The following is a 17,143-nucleotide window of genomic DNA, read 5'->3' on the forward strand; positions in this document are numbered from 1 at the left end:
AGATGATTTGATTTTTTTTTTTTTTTTATATTATTATCCGTACTCCGTCCACCTCCATCCGTCGACGCATACCTGCATACTTCCACTTCCGTCCTCCATCCAGACACAGACACACATGCATATTCCGGACGGGCAGACACATTTTATTCTATATTATTCCTGCAGCTGAGGGCTTGTATACACGGCTCATGGGTCATGGATCGATCGGGTAGCGTGTACCACTACACCCACTCGACGGACACTTACATATTACCTACCGACCTACCTACTGATCCGTCACCCACACCTATGACAAGGAGGGTCGCACACTCCCTTGCAGTTGCAGCATCGTTGCAGCGTCATAAAGCAGCATCCCCCAAGACCGCAGCAGCAGCAGCAGCAGCAGGCAGGCAGGCAGGCAAACAGACAACACAAGGGAGGGGAGGGGGATGGCCTAGGATTAGGGGGGGGGAGGGCTAGAGTTACCTTTATGTGCAGCTTCGGTAGAGACAACAAGAAGAGGCTTAGGCTTCGGCTTGGGCTACAGCACGGCAGATATGCATGAGCAGTGACCCAGTTCGTTGCGTTCGCGAGTTGGCAGGCGAGCCAGCCTGTTAGGGTGCATGCTAGCTGCAACCCTAGCACCAGCACTAAGTATACTAAGTACTCACATAAGTTCCCTCCGCTTCCCCTGGCGCTGGGCTCTGGGACGCCGTCGCTGTTCCACGGTACCAGGGAACTCTAGCTCTGGAGATAAAAAACCCCTCTGAAACCACTCAAAAGAGGCCCCCCTAGTTGGGCGAGTGATCCATGCATGTCATGGTCCTGCGCCGTTTATAGAATATTACTCCGGCCAAACGACGAGTTATAACGCCCTACCCTACCTACCCCCCCTAGCCATCCTGACATGGCTCTCGTTAGCCTCAACCTCAACCCTCCCCAACCCCTATCGAAGAATCGAAGAATCGAAGTATCGAAGTATCGAAGCCCCTTTATTTATTGCTGCTGACTAAGCTATATTGGGCAGTCGCGGAGTTAGGGTTAGTCACGTGTAATTAAGCTCAGATGAGTCAGCATGTGGGGCCGTCGAATATAAAGTCGACAAAAACAGCAGTAAAAACCGGCGAGACGAAGAAGATGAAGACGACGACGACGACGAGGAAGATGAAGATGAAGATGAAGATGAAGATGAAGATGAGATGAAGGTGAAGATGATAGATTCGATCGCTTAGAGTGTAGGCTGCGAGCAGATCGCATGCAGCACCCGCATCAGTCACGTCACTTAAGCAAGCCACACGCCCGTCCGGCGAGGTCTGTATGCAGGCCGCCAGAAGGACGCACACACATACATACATACTTCCCCTGTACATATGCACTCTCGACAACTTGGTAGTAGACCACTACTTGGCTGCTTAAGCAGATAGATGGCTGACTCGCCTATATAGACGCCGGCAAAACAGGTTTTTTGGTGTTTCTGGTCAGTGTAGCCGCCACCCGTCGTCGGTTTGTTCTACTGATACCGGGTCACTTCTGGCCGATGAGAGAGCATGAATACTTGCCGGTCAGCGGTCGTTGCACAAGCGACGTAAGAGAGTTCCGCTGTTGTCTCTCCCTTGTTTTTTTCGCCGCTAGCCAAATGTCCGTGGGTGCATTTGCTGGGCGTCTACCGGATACGTCAGGCTATGGGGATCGATCGTCTTTAATGCTGACTTGAACATGTGGACGACCATCCATGGGCGAGCGAGGCTCCGCTCGGTCCGGTAAGCGGTGGTAAGCAGAGAAAGAATCTCTTACGTGTCCAGCAGCTTGGCTGCTTCCGAGCTCGCCGAGCCACAGTCCACGAGTACTAGGCGTGTACATCAAGTCACACATAGATACGATTATCCGTTTGTCTGCCTGGCAGTTAGTCAGTCAGTCTGGTCTAGCGTCGATCCTCTGCCGAAGAGCCCATGTCTAGTGGCCGCTTGGGAAAGGAGCTTTTACCCAGCAGCATGAAGGTTAGATAAGGTGAGGCTGCATATGGCTCTGTTGGGGATGAAGAAGTTATGCACATTATTATCTCGACTAGCAGCGACAAGTCACGACGACATCACTACGTAACTCCATTAGCTCTGCGAGCAAGCCCGTCTTGGTGATTGGATGCAGGCGGTAGTATTAAGCTCCGGGGGACATCACTCACGAGAGCCGAGATCCCTGTCCTTAGACATCGACGTTATAACCGCTCAGTCGACGTTCCCCGGTGCTTAAAATGGGCCTGTATAACTGCACTAGAAGCACTATCAGTTGCTACTAACTGACTCTTATATTATGGCCAGTTCCCCATCGGGGCCCCGGGCCAGCGGGAGTTCAGGTTGAGGGAAGGGTTAGGCGAGCTCTCACGCCACAGATTAAAGCATGCAGGGTCCAGTTCACTCCGTAAGGCAGTCAGTTGGCTGGGTAAGACAGGATTATTTATTTACTAAAGTACTGATTAGATGCTTGAGATGGGGTTGGTACCCGGTTGGATAAGTTTATGGTTGATGTCTCCAGTCTGCATCTAATCTAACTCCGTACTTAGGTAAACATCTAAGGAGTTCTGTGGAATAGGATCGCCTTGGTCAAAGCTGTGTTTCATCAGTATGGATATCAGTTGGATTGCTGGGAGCTAGCTGTCTGGACTGGCTGGGGATCCTGTTTGACGTACCATTCTCGCCATCCGTCTTTGGCAGTCTGGTAGTAGAGTATAGTCACAAAATAGACATCAGTGGAGTGAGAGATGTTGTCTGTAGATACGCAGGTATCCATATGTGTCTGCAGAAGACTTGTCCAGCAATTGGAGAATCATCTATCCCTATCATTCCATCCTAGTAGGGTATCAAGTAGGGGTAAACATGTCTATCGTCCTCTACCGTCATCATCTCCTGTCAGGTACCACAACTATCGAGCAGATAGAAGTAATGCAGTAGACAGAGTAGTGACTATAACATCATCTCACCTCCATCTACCCAGCCCCTACTCTATCTTTACTCTCTTCATCGTCTTCTCCATCTTGATATCTTCCTCTTCATCGTCTTTTCCCATGTTTTACGTCTATGTTCTACACGTGATCTCATGTGACTCTTACATAATCACACACTCGGCAAGCGCACAAAAAAAAGCGAAGCCAAAAAAGACTAAGCGAGGGCGAGAAAGCGAAAGTCGAAGAAGAAGAACTTTCAACCTGCTGCGAATTTCCCGACGGACAACCAACGACGCAGGACATCCCAAGGGTCGACAGAGGGTCAAGATGTGAGTGCAGACAGACGCCCAGCAGGCAGGAGACCACAATTGAGTGAACTGGGAGCTGACCATCGCGCTGCAGGAGTCACCGAAAATACGAAGCCCCGAGGCACGGTAAGACAACGACGTCGAGACAGTGAAGAGAGAGAAGCTGGGAGTAGAAGACGATGAGACTGACGATGAGACAGGCTCTCTTGCCTACCTGCCGCGAAAGCGCGCTGCCAGACACCGTGGAAAGGTCAAGAGGTAGGATTTATATATATATATATCTATATTTGAAGACGTAGGCTGACGGCGTGAAGCTTCCCCAAAGATGACCCCAAGAAGCCCGTCCACCTCACTGCCACGATGGGCTACAAGGCCGGCATGACCACGATCGTGCGAGATCTCGAGCGTCCCGGAGCCAAGATGCACCGCAAGGAGATTGTCGAGGCTGTTACCATCGTCGAGACCCCACCAGTAGGTTGTCCATATCGAAAGTGAAGGAAGAAGAAGAAGGGTGATTGACAGAGATAGATGATTGCTGTTGGCATTGTGGGCTACATCGAGACCCCCCGCGGCCTCCGCTCGCTGACCACCGTCTGGGCCGACCACCTGTCTGACGAGGTCAAGCGCCGCTTCTACAAGAACTGGTACAAGAGCAAGAAGAAGGCCTTCACCCGCTACGCCAAAACCCACGCCGACGCCTCCACCACCACCCGCGAGCTCGAGCGCATCAAGAACTACTGCACCGTCGTGCGCCTGCTCGCACACACCCAGATCCGCAAGACCCCGCTCAAGCAGAAGAAGGCCCATCTGATGGAGATCCAGGTCAACGGCGGCAGCATCGCGGACAAGGTCGAGTTTGCACACGGGCTGTTTGAGAAGCCGATTGACGTCGACAGCGTGTTTGAGAAGGACGAGGTGGTGGATGTTATTGCCGTCACCAAGGGCCACGGCTTCAGTGGCGTTACCTCGCGATGGGGCACAAAGAAGCTGCCTCGCAAGACGCACAAGGGTCTGCGAAAGGTTGCGTGTATCGGCGCCTGGCATCCTTCGCATGTGCAGTGGACCGTTGCGCGTGCCGGTCAGGACGGCTACCACCACCGCACCTCTGCCAACCACAAGATCTACCGCATTGGCAAGGCCGACGACGAGGGCAATGCCTCCACCGACTTTGACGTCTCCAAGAAGAGAATCACCCCGTAAGACACCCTCTTTGTCTTCATCTTCATCTTTATACTAACGGCGTCTAGGATGGGCGGCTTCGTCCGCTACGGCGAGGTCAAGAACGACTACGTGATGCTCAAGGGCTCGATCCCCGGCGTCCGCAAGCGCGTGGTCACCCTGCGCAAGACCCTGTGGCCGCAGGTCTCCCGCAAGGCCACCGAGAAGGTCGACCTCAAATGGATCGACACCTCCTCCAAGTTCGGCCACGGCGCCTACCAGACGCCAGCCGAGAAGCGGGCGTTCCTGGGCACTCTCAAGAAGGATCTTGCTTCGTCTTCGTAACTCTAGCCATGACATGATAATAAAACGATTTCTGAGTATTAAGTGCGAGTGTTAGTATACGTATAGTATAAAGTAGTCTAAGTCTGAAGTAACTCGCCACCAACAACACCATGCGAGCGAGCCTGGCTTGCGTCATAAGGGCTGGACGGGCTCTCTCTCGTCTCTCTCTCTCGTTATCCTCGAACCGACTTACTCTTCACCATCACCGTCAACAGTACCAACAGTATCACCGTCAACAGTGTCAACATCGCCAACTTCGCAGGATGTCGTCCGACTCTGCCTACGCCGCGTTCCTCGACAAGGCCAACCAGGGCCTCGAGACAGCCACAGCCACCGACAAGCCCAGCAAGAAAGACGATCACGACTCCGGCTTCATCTCGAGCAAGACGCTGGACGTCGACGAGCAGCGAGTCCCTCCCAGCCTGCGCGTCGACGCCTTCTACTCCTCCGAGACCGACGAGCCCTTTGAGCCCGTCGTCCTGGCCCTCGACCACTTCCCCTCCGAGGGTATCTCTCTCTCTCTCTCTACTTCTACTCTCTCTACTTCTACTCCCTACGACTCTACCTTGAAGATTCTAATGCTAATATTACTTCCACGTAGATGAGTTCCCACAGCTCGTCCACGGCTCCACCGCGCCCAAAGTCCAGGTGAGCGTCCTCTCGCCGGCCCAGTTCGACCGCCGCGGCCAGTACACGTCAGTCCTCGAGGCAGTGAAGGCCGCCTGCTCGTCCACCGCATCCGCGTCGGCCGCAGCGTCGGCAGCTGAAGTGCGAGTCTACAGAGTGCAGCACGACCATTCTCGCGCTGAGTACTGGCTGCTCGCCCTCGACGTCGACGGGGGCCGCCTGCTCGGTCTGAAGGCGAGGGCCGTCGAGACCTAGCTTTTTTTTTTTTTTTTTTTTTTTTTTTTCTTTGCCCTTACTTTATTACTCCGTACGAGCCCTAAAGCCAGTCAGTCCAGTCGACTAGGTAAAACTAGATGAGGATCGCTTGGCTTGAAATCTCTTACGATGAAAAAGGGGGCGGACGGTTGGCTGGCTGGGCGATGGGCGATCGGCGGGCGGGCGGGCAGAGGCAAGGCAGGGCAAGCAGCCATGCAGCGACGCCGCAGCAGCAGCAGCAGCAGGAGGAGGACCAAGGCCTGCCTTGGAGGCGGCCGGCCTGATTATTGACTAAGACGGGCGGGCTGGGATGTATCACTTAATTTCCACGCCAGGGGATGGGATGGGATGGGATGGGAGGCTTGCGAGGCCCAGTGGCGACGTCATGAAGGGACGCACCGCGATGGGAATGGGATGGGAGTAAGACAGGTTGACGAAGGGTTTCAGGAACCCGCGGTGGATCTGTCTTGAGTCTTGCGTCTCTTGATTCCTCAGTCTTTTCTCGCTGTCTTCGACTGTCTTTCTGCTGTCGGTGTATCTTCTGTATCTATCGAGTCTGTCTGGTCTTGTCGTGTTTAGCTTCGCCTGACTTTTCCCTGCAATTTTCCTCAGTCAACACTGTCAACACTGTCAACACTCTATCAACACTGTCTATCAGCTATCCTACGGCTATCCTTCGACTGTCCTACGACTATCTACAATATCACCCTTAATAAGGCTTTAATAATACTGTCTGCGTGGCTGTCCGGCCGCTCTTTGTCTACGTCAGCTTCGCCATCGCACATCAACAACGCCAAATCAACAACACCAACACCAGCATCGTCAACACCAACACCGCAACAGCAGCATCCACGCCTCAACAGATGACTGTGATATAGGAGAGACTCGACCATGGACCCTCTCGGGCCCGGCAATGGCAGCGGACACCCGCCAAACCGCCTCCGCAAGACTCCCACGCTCCAGATCAACTCCCAGGTCCAGCGAGAACCCAGCAACCCCTTCGCAGACGCCAGCAGCAGCAGCAGCAACAACAACAACATCTCCTCCGCCAGCACGCTCGCTGGTCCCTCGCCCATCACGCCGCGGGCCCTCATCTCGCCCCAGCAGCGCACCTTCTCGCCCTCCCCGGCTCCCGCTGACTCGCTCTCCCGCAACGAGTCCACCGAACGCCTCGCCGTGCCGGGGCCGGGAGGAAGCCTGCCTCGCTCGCGGGCCTACGTAGACGACTCCCAGAGCGGATATCCATATTCAACTTCTCAGAACCAGCAGCAGCAGCAGCAGCAGCGTTATTCAGGTGGCGGTGGTTATGGGGCAGACTACACCAGCTTTTCCTCGCGGCGCACCAGCTGGAGTTCGGACGCGGCCAGTCGCCATGCCAGCTACGGCTATGGAGGATACACCTACTCGAGCCCCTTTGACGACTCGCGGGTCCCCTCGCGGGCCGGCAGCAGCGACGACGAAGGTGGCATCACCACGCAGACCGTGACGGAGAAGTTTGCCATCTTCCCGGACGGCGACCTGATCGTCTACCCGCACGATGTCGAAAAGGACGACGAGCTGCACAACCCGGACCCCAACGACAAGGAGCGCAAGTGCGATATCTGGCACAAGCGAGGCATCACCAACATCGGTGCCCTGATCTTCCTCATCGGCGGTGTCCTGACCCTCTTCATCGGATATCCCGTCATGTACGTTCGCCACTCAGACCGCTTTTGATGGAATTCTATGCTGACAACTCTCAGATCGTATATCCAGGGATTGACGAGCATCAAGGGAGGATGTGCGGGCGACCCCATGTGTATAGACGTGGATATACCGCTGCTCAAGAACATACGGACCGGCCTGATCGATCCAGACACGCCCAAGTCCGCCATGAAGAAGAAGTCCGCCAGTGGGAAGGACCTCGAGCTAGTGGTGCGTTTGGCCTTGCTCGTATATTCTTGCTGATATAGTGCTAATTGAGCAGTTCTCGGACGAGTTCAATCTCGATGGACGGACGTTCTTCCAGGAAGACGACCCCTACCTGCAGGCCGTCGACATCTGGTACGGTGTCACCCAGGATCTCGAGGTAAGAATCAGCCTTGTCTCTTTCAAAAAAAAAAAAAAGTCACAAGCTAATAAATGCAGTGGTATGATCCCGACGCTGTAACGACGAAGAACGGCAAGCTGGAACTCCGCTTCGACGCCTTCCAGAACCACTACCTCAACTACCGCTCCGGCATGGTCCAGTCCTGGAACCAGATGTGCTTCACCGGCGGCAGACTCGAGGCCAGCATCTCCCTGCCCGGACGGGGAGACGTCTCTGGTCTCTGGCCCGGCTTCTGGGCCATGGGCAACCTCGGGAGACCCGGGTATCCTGCCACCACAGACGGCATGTGGCCCTACAGCTACCACGACAAGTGTGACGCCGGAATCACTGCCAACCAGAGTGATCCCGGCGGCCTCAGTTTCCTGCCGGGCATGAAGCTGCCCGCCTGTACGTGTGACGATGCAGACCATCCCACGCCAGGCAAATCACGCACCTCTCCCGAGATAGACGTGATCGAAGCCAGTGTCCACGCTCTGCATGGCGAGAAGAAGCCCATCAACGTCATTGGAGACGTCTCGCAGAGTTGTCAGGTCGCGCCCTTTGACGTCTGGTACATGCCAGACTACGGTAAGCATCTATTCTCAGTTAGCATAATTCATAGCCAGAGAATCCAGTTCAACTAACGAAAGTAGATTTCACCGAGTTGTATGACCCCGAAATCACCATCATGAACGCCTACCGAGGAGGTGTCTACCAACAGGCCATCTCCGGCGTCACCAACCTCAACAACAACTGGTACAACGGCAAGGAGTACCAGGTCTACGCCTTCGACTACATCCCCGGCGACAAGGGCGAAATCACCTGGTACGTAGGCAAGGAGAAGTCATGGAAGCTCGACGCCCGCGCCCTCGGCCCCAACGGCAACGTCGGCCAACGCATCATCCCCCGCGAGCCCATGGCCCTGATTGCAAACTTGGGCATGTCCAACAGTTTCGCTGCCCTGAACCTCACTGGTCTCGCACCGCTGTTCCCCGCAACAATGAGGATAGATTATATCCGCATTTATCAGGAGAAGGACAAGAAGAGCGTCACCTGTGATCCGCCGGGAATGGAGACAACAGACTATATCAGGAAGCACAAGGATGTTTATCACAACCCCAACCTGACCACATGGTATGTTCTATTGTCTCTCTCTCACTCTCACTCTTTGCACTCTCGCTTTTTTTTTTTTCCCACTTCATACGTGCAGTAGGCGTGGGCGTGTTGGAGCTCTTATATACATCCCTCGTACTCGAATAAGAGCCTCCCTCGTATCCCCGATCCTCCCCCCATCTCCGCTTCCTGCCTTTAGCCTTTTTGCTCTCAATCCCCGAATCTGAACATGCGACACGCCAAGCGACTAGGAATTTTAGAGCGCCAGCCTTGCTAACCGTTGTATTTTGTTCCTCTTCCTACAGGGCGGATACGGGCTATCCTTGGCCGAAGAACAGCTTCGTGCATGGTTGTGGTTGAGCCATCTGGCCGGCACCGCGCCGTTCTCTCGGGCTGTTGGTAAGCTCGCTCGAGCCCGCCAGCAGTAACTCTTTACTACCAGGACCAACCCACAGCCAGAACAGTGGGATGGCCCTGGTGAATCTCCCTTGCCAGGTAAACAAGGAATGTTCACTGTTGGATGACTCGAACGTTGTCTAGATCCCTGTCTTCCTCCAACATCCATCGTTCAATTTGGGGGCGACCTGGCTTAAGACACATCACACTTTCTCTTCCTCCTCCACCAAAGAACACTACCTACACCACGCTACATCCCGCCATCATGCCATGCCGTGTCATGCCATCAAGCCAGCTCGAATCGAGACGAGCCTAAACAACCGAGAAACACGCACGACCACCACAAACAACCACACAAACATGCCAGAAAACGCATGCTAAAAAAAATGAAAAAACGAAGCAAATCAAATCATTCCAAAAAAACACGCCAAAAAGCAACGCAAGTCTAAATAAAAAAAAAAAAGCAAAAGCAAAAAGCACATAACAAAAAGTCAGCCATGTCTCGTCTCGTCTAGACAAGACCCAGTACAGAAAGAAAACGACTACCAGCTCGTCCACCTTAGCGGCATCAAACGAAGCCCACGACCAAACACGTAGACCGTCCACACTCCCGGCCGTCTACCTGTCCAGTGGGTTCAGGGAGTTCAAGGCGTTTTATCGGTGTCTTCCAACTTACCATTCCCCCCCGTTACTCCAGTTCATCTCATTCTCATTCTCATTCTCATTCTCATTCTCACTCCCTCCTCCGCTTCTTTTTCCTTATCAATCTACCTTGCCTTTTATTTATGTTACCTACTTACTTACTGCCTTACTTGCCATGTATGCTGTTATGCGGAGGGATAGAATGGTTTTTTTTTTGTTTGTCACTTTACTTCCTTTTTCTTTCTTCGTTTCGTTTCATTCCATTCCACTTCTTGATTCCATCTAGGCCGACTCCTTGTATCTGCTTCAAGTTGTTTACCGGTCTAGATGGGATGAACGAGTTCGTTTGCTTCCTGCTTCTTCTTCTTTACTTCTACCTAGACGATGGGAGAGGGGAGAGAGGGGATAGATGCGGGCTCGCTTGATCTTTTTGCCTTCTTTTATGTATATTAATTAATGCATTTATTTTTTTTACTATGCATGCGAAGATGTTTATATTCAGATCCAACTTGATAGTAAGTTATCTGCTTACGTAAGACGGCAACGAACTTCAACCTCGACACTTCTTGATTATCTAGATCGACGACAACCACGACTTGATACCCATATCTTATACCCATAAATAAAGATACAAATACAGAGACAAGCGGTGTAATATATAGAGTGCTAGCTAGAATGGACCTCGACAGCCCCACGTCTCCGAATAACCCTCCCAACATCGAAGAGGAAGCATACGAAATCGCCCCCCGCGCCCCAGGTAGACAAACACCCCATAGTTAAAAACGAAATGATATAAAGCAGATGTTAATTATGTCCAGTACCCGGCCAACCATACCGGACTCAAGATCTGCATCCGAGATTCGTCTATGCAGAAGAGCTAAATGAGCCAACTGAGTCGCGAGAACGCCGGCACGCAGCCCTAGGCGTCCTAGACGATCTGGAAATGCTCATGTTCCACGCCGTCTCTAACAACGAGGTACGCACCCCATCCCATGCATTACGTTCGTCTGCTAACAGGCATCTAGTCCATTCCCCAAACAAGACAACGCTTCATACACTCCCTGGCTCGCAGACCAGCTGATAAGCCGCCTCTGCGGAAATATGTCGTGCATGACCTCCGCGCAGGACGGCTGCTGCAGGCACATAAGTCGGATGCGGTGGGCGCTAGTCTAACGGGTGTGAGCATACCCAAGTCCATGCCGGGACGGAGGTGGATGGATGACGGGCGCTCGTTGGGGGGTACGTCTGAGGCGACGGTTCGAACGGATACGCCTATCGTTGATATCGTGGAGGTCAATGGGGGGTGGAGGAATGAGGAAATCCCGTCTGGAGGCACGGTTCCTGGAACGGGGATGGGAGTGGGAGGGAATGTTGCTGGTTCAAGTTCTAGTTCTACAAGAAAGGGGAAGGGAAGAGTATGAAAAAAAAATTGAAGTATTTAGCGCTGTATTTCTTGTTCTTAACTAGCTAATAATGAAGAATATCTAACCAAGACGTGTATGTTGTAGTGCGCTACGCTGACATTGTTAGAACGTGTAATATCATCTCAATAACTCCCCCCCCCAAGACATCAGATTTTTGTTTTTTATCCTGCCTGTGTGCTCCTCTCTGCTCCAGCTCCGTGGTAAATGCAGTAAGATGGCTCGGTAGGGTTGGTACCTCCCTTTGCATGGTAGGTGGCTTCCACCTGGTCTTCCACTTGTCTTGTATCTGTCCTTATGCAGCCAGGGGGCGAAAGGAACAGATGGATAGTGGTATGTGCATATGTACAATAAAAACCAAAGAGGGAAAAAGAGAAAAGAAAAGAAAAAGAACCAAAAGAAAGGGGGAGAAAATCCAAGACATAGTCAGGCTACAGGCCTGCTCTCTCGGGGTTAACCAGTATCTCGGCATCGCCAACTTGCTTTCTCTCCGAGACTTCTCTGCGTTTCACCCGTGATCGAATGACGGACGAATTCATGGCCGTCAAGCCCGTCACGCCAGCCAGACGCTGGTATAAATTCAACTTCGGCTTCTTGTTCGAGGCCGGTATCGCTAGCCAGGAGGGTCCCGCTTCCTTGGCTGCGGGGCGCGAGGAGGATTTATATAAGTATGGAAAGAGTTCGGGGGTGCTTGGGGGTGGTGGGATGGCTGATTCAGTTGTTGTTGGCGTCAATGAGGATGGGCTTGGGAGAGTGTTTGCAAGAGAGGTTGGCGTGAAGTGGCGGGATGTCTGGACTAGAGGGCGCCCATTCCTCATGACTGGTAGTTGTCACTGGAGAGGCTCGGAGCTGGACGAGAGGCGGTTAAGGTGGAGGTAGACGTCCGTTCCGTATCTATAGCTGTGCGTTAGTTGATTGGGGTAATATTGAATAAAGTGAAGATTAAAGACTCACCCTTCCATGCTGATGAGTTTGAGATCACCGCCAAAGTAGCGGGCGTATAGTCGACTGATGGGCAGACCGTATCCAAATCCGGCCATGGGGGCCTTGAAGTCGCTCTTGTTGAAGTCCGGGTCGAGATTGGGCGTCTGGTCAACGGTGGTGTACATGTACGTCCACACAAGGGGGATGGCTGATCGAGGGATACCGCCGCCTTCATCGGAAATCTTGATGGTAATGTCCTCCCTTCCCTCGGCCACGATGACTTTGGTTACGGGGAACGAATCATTCTCTGGTCCATGCGTCTCTACCACTGCACGCAGCGAGTTTTTGATCGTCTCGAAGAGCATGTGTGACAAATGGCCAGGCACGTACATGAAATCGAGATCATCACGACAAACGAGCTGGACCTTGGGGGCTTCAAAGAGGCCGTAGTGGTCTTCGCAGACAAAGCGGGCGTTATCAATGGCTTCCTGCGCCAACTGACGGACGTTTGTCTTTGTGCAGATAATTCCGACGTAATTTGGATGGTACGTGTGGTGCTGGTTAGTGAGAGCAATGTGCTGCCCAATAAGCATACGGATGCCAATACGGGACATGTAAAACCGGTCCAAAAAGGCTTGTATTCCCGAGTCGATCTGCAGCCGCTGCTTCTTGCGCTTCCACTCCAGCACGCCCTGTGCCACCGTCGTCACAACGCTGTCGTGTCGTCTCTTGATTTTGTCTAGGGTCGAAGCCAAACGAGCGTTGTAGTCGATCAATTCCGGCGGCCAATCGGCGCCGTCGTCCGCAGCAACAAAGTACCGGCGAGTCCCTGCAACTCGGTGTTTCGCGCCGTTAGTCGCCGTGGTCGTCGTCGTTGTGCTGCCATTGTTGCCAATTACGCTGGAGTTACCGTTGCTGTAGATGCTGTTGAGGATGGATGTTGTTGGTGAGGAGCGGTACTGGCCCTGCTTTATGCTGGGGTTGGGGGTTGCTTGTTCCAGCATGCGTGGCTCGCGGCCGTTCATCCTGCTGGAATTGAGCAGCCGTGATCGTACTTCTTCTGTCAACTTTGGCCGTTCTAACTTGGTGATCTCCTAATCTCCATGTTGATATCATTTCTTCGTAGTGATGGGTATAGTGAATCAGTATATCTGTGTAGACGTACCTCGAAAGACTGAGCGTACCAGTCCTGCACTTTCTTGATAGACGGCATCTCGTTCAACCCATCCGGTAGGTCTCCTAGCTCTCGTACCCTGTGAGCCAGACGTATGGGCAGCTCCTCCGACAGGAATTGTGACGCCCGGAAGAGTGTTCCTGCAGCAATGAGTCAGTATAACCCCCGCAACAAGACAGAAACTAATCTAGACATACCTGTCGACGGCTTGTCGCCAAACTGCACCATCTGTCGCAGCGAGACTCCTGTTGCCGGGAACGAGGCATAGTGCCGGATGGTCTCCATGAGACGCTCAGAAGCCCTCCACGCCATGGCTACCTTCGCTGCCTCGATCTCACGGTGTCCTCAAGTAACCTCCCTGCCGCCAGTGTGCCTGGACTGTCCGACCTGTGTATTTGTATCTCAGACGTCTCTTACAACCGCAGGAATGCCTTATATCGTACGACTATGACTCGAGCCGGCGTCACGAGAGCATGGAGCCCTGCCGAGGTCGAAAGCGTCCTAAGTTTGCCGTTGGCGGGTGTCGTTTCTTCCCGGGTCCCTTTCTTCTTCTGCCGCTTCTACTTCCCTCGTCTTCTGCGTCGTCGTCGCTCTGCACCGCCGCGGGTGCGCGCCAATTGACCTCGTTAGCCAGCCAGTTGCAAAACAGGCAAACGTGAAGCCATGCACGTAGCAACAACGGCAGCAGAGAACAACGTTTTGGGGGAGAAGATGAGGAAAAAAAGGTCTCAACTCAAGCGGAAAAGACGCACGAGGAAGTTTCCCGCAGCCAGCAAAAGCAAAGAAGAGCCAGGTCCCCCTCTCGCGTCATGGCCGGCGATACTTCGAGATACCTCTGGAGGCGCATTCGTTGTAGCGCAGAAGGAAGTATTCCGAGGTATCTTTGAGATTGCTTAGGTAAGATAGCCGGGGAGGTCACGGGGTCCGCTCGGAGTAAGAGTCTCCGTCGGCCCGAGGTTCCCCGTGCCCGCAAATTCCCGCCGCACGTGGGAGCACGTGATGAGGGGCCGATTTCACCCGGACATGACTAAGAGATGAGTAAGTTATGTCAGGTGATGGTCACGTGGTAATCCCAAAGTGGTAAACGGAGGACCTCAACTTCGTCTCGACGTCAACATCAACATCAACAACATAAGAGGACGATGATGAACACGATGAAGGTCGAAATGACGATGCTGACGATGAAGAAGAGTCTGGAAGTGACGGGGAGACAGGATAGTCGTTGACGAGCTAAGGTCAAAGAAGAGATAAGATAAGACAGACACAAGCAACCAAGGCTAAGGCTAACAGCAGACATCAAGGAACGCACGAGACCCCAGACCAGCAAAGGCTTGAGTCTTGACAAGCGACTCCATGGCTCAAAATTAAACCCATGCAGTGGCAAAGCAAAAGATATCCGACATGTCAAGATGCAAGCGGGCGGGCAGAGCTAAAAATAACCTCATGGCAAACATAACCCTCTTTTTGGGCACCAAAGGCTTGACCATGTCTATGAACAATGGGAAAGTCATATAGTAATAATGCATGGCATGGCACTGCATGGCCGCGGGTACCATGGCAACAACGTGGTCTGCCCCTCGAGCGACTGGAAAGGTGTGAAAGGAAACCCGCCTTTTTCTATCATGTTCAGTTCGCTGCGGCTGAAGCATCGCAGGACAGAAAGAAAAGAGGCTGATATTTCTCGCTAAAATTGATGCGGTGTATCGGCATGGTAACGGTTCGGCCGGCTCGCTCTTCCAACCACAAGAGATGGCTGTTTCTGTATTACGATAGGATACAGCCTGTGGTCTCCGAGGCGCAGTTTGCTGTGCCTATTTCTATCTATGCTTGCTTTTTTTTCCGCTGGCCGGGCATTTTTATTTTGAACAGGGCCATCCTGGATGGGACCGCATCCTTCAGCCCCTGAATATGAGCGAGGTTAAATGATGATATCTGAAGTCCGTCAACAAAAGAACACTGAAATATATCGAATTTTTCTACGGAGTACGAAATATCTCAAAATGATGAGAGACCTGCTTCGAGGAAGCTTGAAAGTTAGCTGCGACACTATTTATGTCTGACCGCTGGCACCAGCGTGAGTCTCGTTTAAGGTGCCATCGTGTGTATTTTATGCCTCCATTGGTTCAAGCCTCGTTTCTGAGTCCACTTTCTCGCGATGGACCCAATTATTGACTCGGGGGAACGAAGGCTAACCTCCTCTCCACAAGTCAGCGGGCGGGAAATACGAGCCTCACCTTCTCGCTAGCTCGTTCTGAGATATCTTGGGTATGGCACCCCTTTCAATATTGAGCTTGCGGCGAGGCTCAAAGCTTCCCTCTGTCTGTCGTTTTTCGTGTTTTCCTCGCTTCCTTTCCTTTCTTTTTTGGAAAGAAAAGGTGACCAGCCGATCTTTTCTTCCTTCACATCTCCCCTTTCTCTTTCTCTTCTTCCTGTTCCTCATCGATTTGTTGCTTCTCCGTTGTGCTGGCATTGCTCTGGTCGAGGAGATATCCTGACGCGGATATTGCTATATTCTTTCTGCGTTTCGCTGGGATAATCAGGAGATATCAGACCTGAGATCTGCTGTTTCTATTTTTATCCTATCTCCTGGCAGACCAGATTTTCTGAATCCTTGGGGAAAGTTCCGTTCAATACCCATCAACCGTCAACTTCACCCTCTATACCACCTTCCTCTGCGCAAGTCGGGTACCATCAGTCCAACGACATGGTTGGATATTCACTGGCCCTTGTGGCCGCCCTCCTCGCCGTCGCTACCGTCGATGCAGCCGACCTGGAACACATGGTGCCTGTTGCAACTCCTGCTGGCCTCATCGCCCTCAACGGGAGATCTCCGAAGCCTACGCCCCCTCCCGGTTTGCCTGATGGAATACCGCTGGAATTAGTGAAGAGACAGGCCAGCAGCTCTGCCAGCTTGTTAATTCCTTTTCCTCCTCCAGCTTATTATTGTGGTTTGGTTGATGGTGACCCAGGTTCGTCTAGATGTCCGTTAGCTTGAAAGTAGGGAAAACTAACTTGATATATAGAGAATCCCCTGACTTGTGTCAATGCCCGCGCAACCTGTATATATACTGGAAACGCCGCTGGTTGCTGTCTAAGCAAAAATATCAATGACTGCACTACTATTCCAACTACCTGCTACCCATCAAGTGTCAGTTGCGACTCAGCTTGTTCCAGGGATTCACTGGCTCTCAAGTGTAGCATCTCAACCCTTCCCTACTGCGGAACCTATGTCTTCAACCAAAATACCAAGCTCTACGGATGCTACTCGTACGCTTCGGTTTCCAACAACATTTCGCCATTGTCACAATATTATTCCTCCGTCCTCGGACCGGACTATGCCTCTAAATACTCTGCCACCCACATCCCATCCTCCACCACCGAGTCTTACTCTAACCAACCCACCAATACCGGTACAGATGGCTCCCCACAACCATCTACCTCAACCTCACCAACTCCCAGCCCTACCCCTACCCCACCCCCATCCCCCAACGGCGCTGGGCTTGGGGGCGGCGCTATCGCCGGTATCGTTGTAGGTTGCGTTGCTGGCGTTTCCGCCATCCTCATCGCAATCTGGTGGTTTGTTCTACGCAAGAAGCCAGATAACACCCCGGCCCCTGCCCCTGCTACTGCCTACACGCAAAATAACAACATGCCACCACCAAGCATGAACCAGCAGGGTTATAACCAAACCCCCTCTGCCGCTGGAGGATACTACGCGCCTGTTGAACAGAAACCCCCAGTCGACGACCAGCTACCAACGTACCCGAACGAACAGAAGATTTCTCCATTCTCACA

General features: G+C 52.7%; 8 protein-coding genes across 13 annotated transcripts in view; 6 read left to right on the top strand and 2 right to left on the bottom strand.

Annotated features, from left to right (window-relative positions):
• Nucleotides 1-886: 886 nt before the first annotated feature.
• Nucleotides 887-1,211, top strand: TERG_08792 (uncharacterized protein; the record flags this gene model as incomplete). Its single annotated transcript, XM_003236645.1, has 2 exons — nucleotides 887-957; nucleotides 1,040-1,211. The coding sequence occupies 2 exons, from the start codon at nucleotides 887-889 to the stop codon at nucleotides 1,209-1,211; spliced, it is 243 nt and encodes an 80-aa protein (XP_003236693.1).
• A 1,523-nt stretch (nucleotides 1,212-2,734) lies between these two features.
• On the top strand, nucleotides 2,735-4,728 carry TERG_03738 (60S ribosomal protein L3; the record flags this gene model as incomplete). Its single annotated transcript, XM_003236646.2, has 6 exons — nucleotides 2,735-3,246; nucleotides 3,320-3,351; nucleotides 3,426-3,483; nucleotides 3,540-3,696; nucleotides 3,754-4,421; nucleotides 4,473-4,728. 6 exons carry the CDS (start codon nucleotides 2,735-2,737, stop codon nucleotides 4,726-4,728), a joined length of 1,683 nt encoding a protein of 560 aa, XP_003236694.2.
• A 263-nt stretch (nucleotides 4,729-4,991) lies between these two features.
• Nucleotides 4,992-5,610, top strand: TERG_03739 (uncharacterized protein; the record flags this gene model as incomplete). The annotated part of the gene is made up of 2 exons (XM_003236647.1): nucleotides 4,992-5,235; nucleotides 5,330-5,610. The coding sequence occupies 2 exons, from the start codon at nucleotides 4,992-4,994 to the stop codon at nucleotides 5,608-5,610; spliced, it is 525 nt and encodes a 174-aa protein (XP_003236695.1).
• A 311-nt stretch (nucleotides 5,611-5,921) lies between these two features.
• TERG_03740 (uncharacterized protein) lies at nucleotides 5,922-8,891 on the top strand (the record flags this gene model as incomplete). The annotated part of the gene is made up of 5 exons (XM_047748144.1): nucleotides 5,922-7,298; nucleotides 7,353-7,524; nucleotides 7,577-7,678; nucleotides 7,738-8,266; nucleotides 8,332-8,891. Exons 1-5 carry the CDS (start codon nucleotides 6,502-6,504, stop codon nucleotides 8,889-8,891), a joined length of 2,160 nt encoding a protein of 719 aa, XP_047604120.1. The 5' UTR covers nucleotides 5,922-6,501.
• Nucleotides 8,892-9,047: 156 nt separating this feature from the next.
• On the bottom strand, nucleotides 9,048-9,356 carry TERG_12043 (uncharacterized protein; the record flags this gene model as incomplete). The annotated part of the gene is made up of 1 exon (XM_047751064.1): nucleotides 9,048-9,356. One exon carries the CDS (start codon nucleotides 9,354-9,356, stop codon nucleotides 9,048-9,050), a length of 309 nt encoding a protein of 102 aa, XP_047606039.1.
• Nucleotides 9,357-10,504: 1,148 nt separating this feature from the next.
• Nucleotides 10,505-11,250, top strand: TERG_03741 (uncharacterized protein; the record flags this gene model as incomplete). The annotated part of the gene is made up of 3 exons (XM_003236649.1): nucleotides 10,505-10,586; nucleotides 10,648-10,805; nucleotides 10,855-11,250. The coding sequence occupies 3 exons, from the start codon at nucleotides 10,505-10,507 to the stop codon at nucleotides 11,248-11,250; spliced, it is 636 nt and encodes a 211-aa protein (XP_003236697.1).
• An 830-nt stretch (nucleotides 11,251-12,080) lies between these two features.
• On the bottom strand, nucleotides 12,081-13,660 carry TERG_08794 (uncharacterized protein; the record flags this gene model as incomplete). Of its 6 annotated transcripts, XM_003236651.1 has the most annotated exons (4): nucleotides 12,081-12,144; nucleotides 12,205-13,268; nucleotides 13,340-13,488; nucleotides 13,546-13,660. In XM_003236651.1, 4 exons carry the CDS (start codon nucleotides 13,658-13,660, stop codon nucleotides 12,081-12,083), a joined length of 1,392 nt encoding a protein of 463 aa, XP_003236699.1. The 6 variants fall into 6 exon arrangements, with proteins under 6 accessions (XP_003236699.1, XP_047606041.1, XP_047606043.1 ...); XM_047750605.1 differs by lacking the exon at nucleotides 13,546-13,660 and having other exon boundaries at nucleotides 13,340-13,387; XM_047750604.1 differs by lacking the exon at nucleotides 12,081-12,144 and having other exon boundaries at nucleotides 12,201-13,268.
• A 2,392-nt stretch (nucleotides 13,661-16,052) lies between these two features.
• The window catches only part of TERG_03744 (uncharacterized protein), a gene marked incomplete at both ends in the record, with an annotated part of 1,344 nt that continues 253 nt past the window's right edge, over nucleotides 16,053-17,143 (top strand). The window contains 2 exons of the mRNA XM_047748145.1: nucleotides 16,053-16,317; nucleotides 16,372-17,141. Coding sequence (XP_047604121.1) covers nucleotides 16,053-16,317; nucleotides 16,372-17,141 — 1,035 coding nt within the window. The remainder of the gene's footprint in view (nucleotides 16,318-16,371; nucleotides 17,142-17,143) is intronic.

The sequence above is a fragment of the Trichophyton rubrum genome (assembly GCF_000151425.1).
Source record: "Trichophyton rubrum CBS 118892 genomic scaffold supercont2.3, whole genome shotgun sequence".
NCBI classification, from domain to species: Eukaryota; Fungi; Ascomycota; class Eurotiomycetes; order Onygenales; family Arthrodermataceae; genus Trichophyton; species Trichophyton rubrum.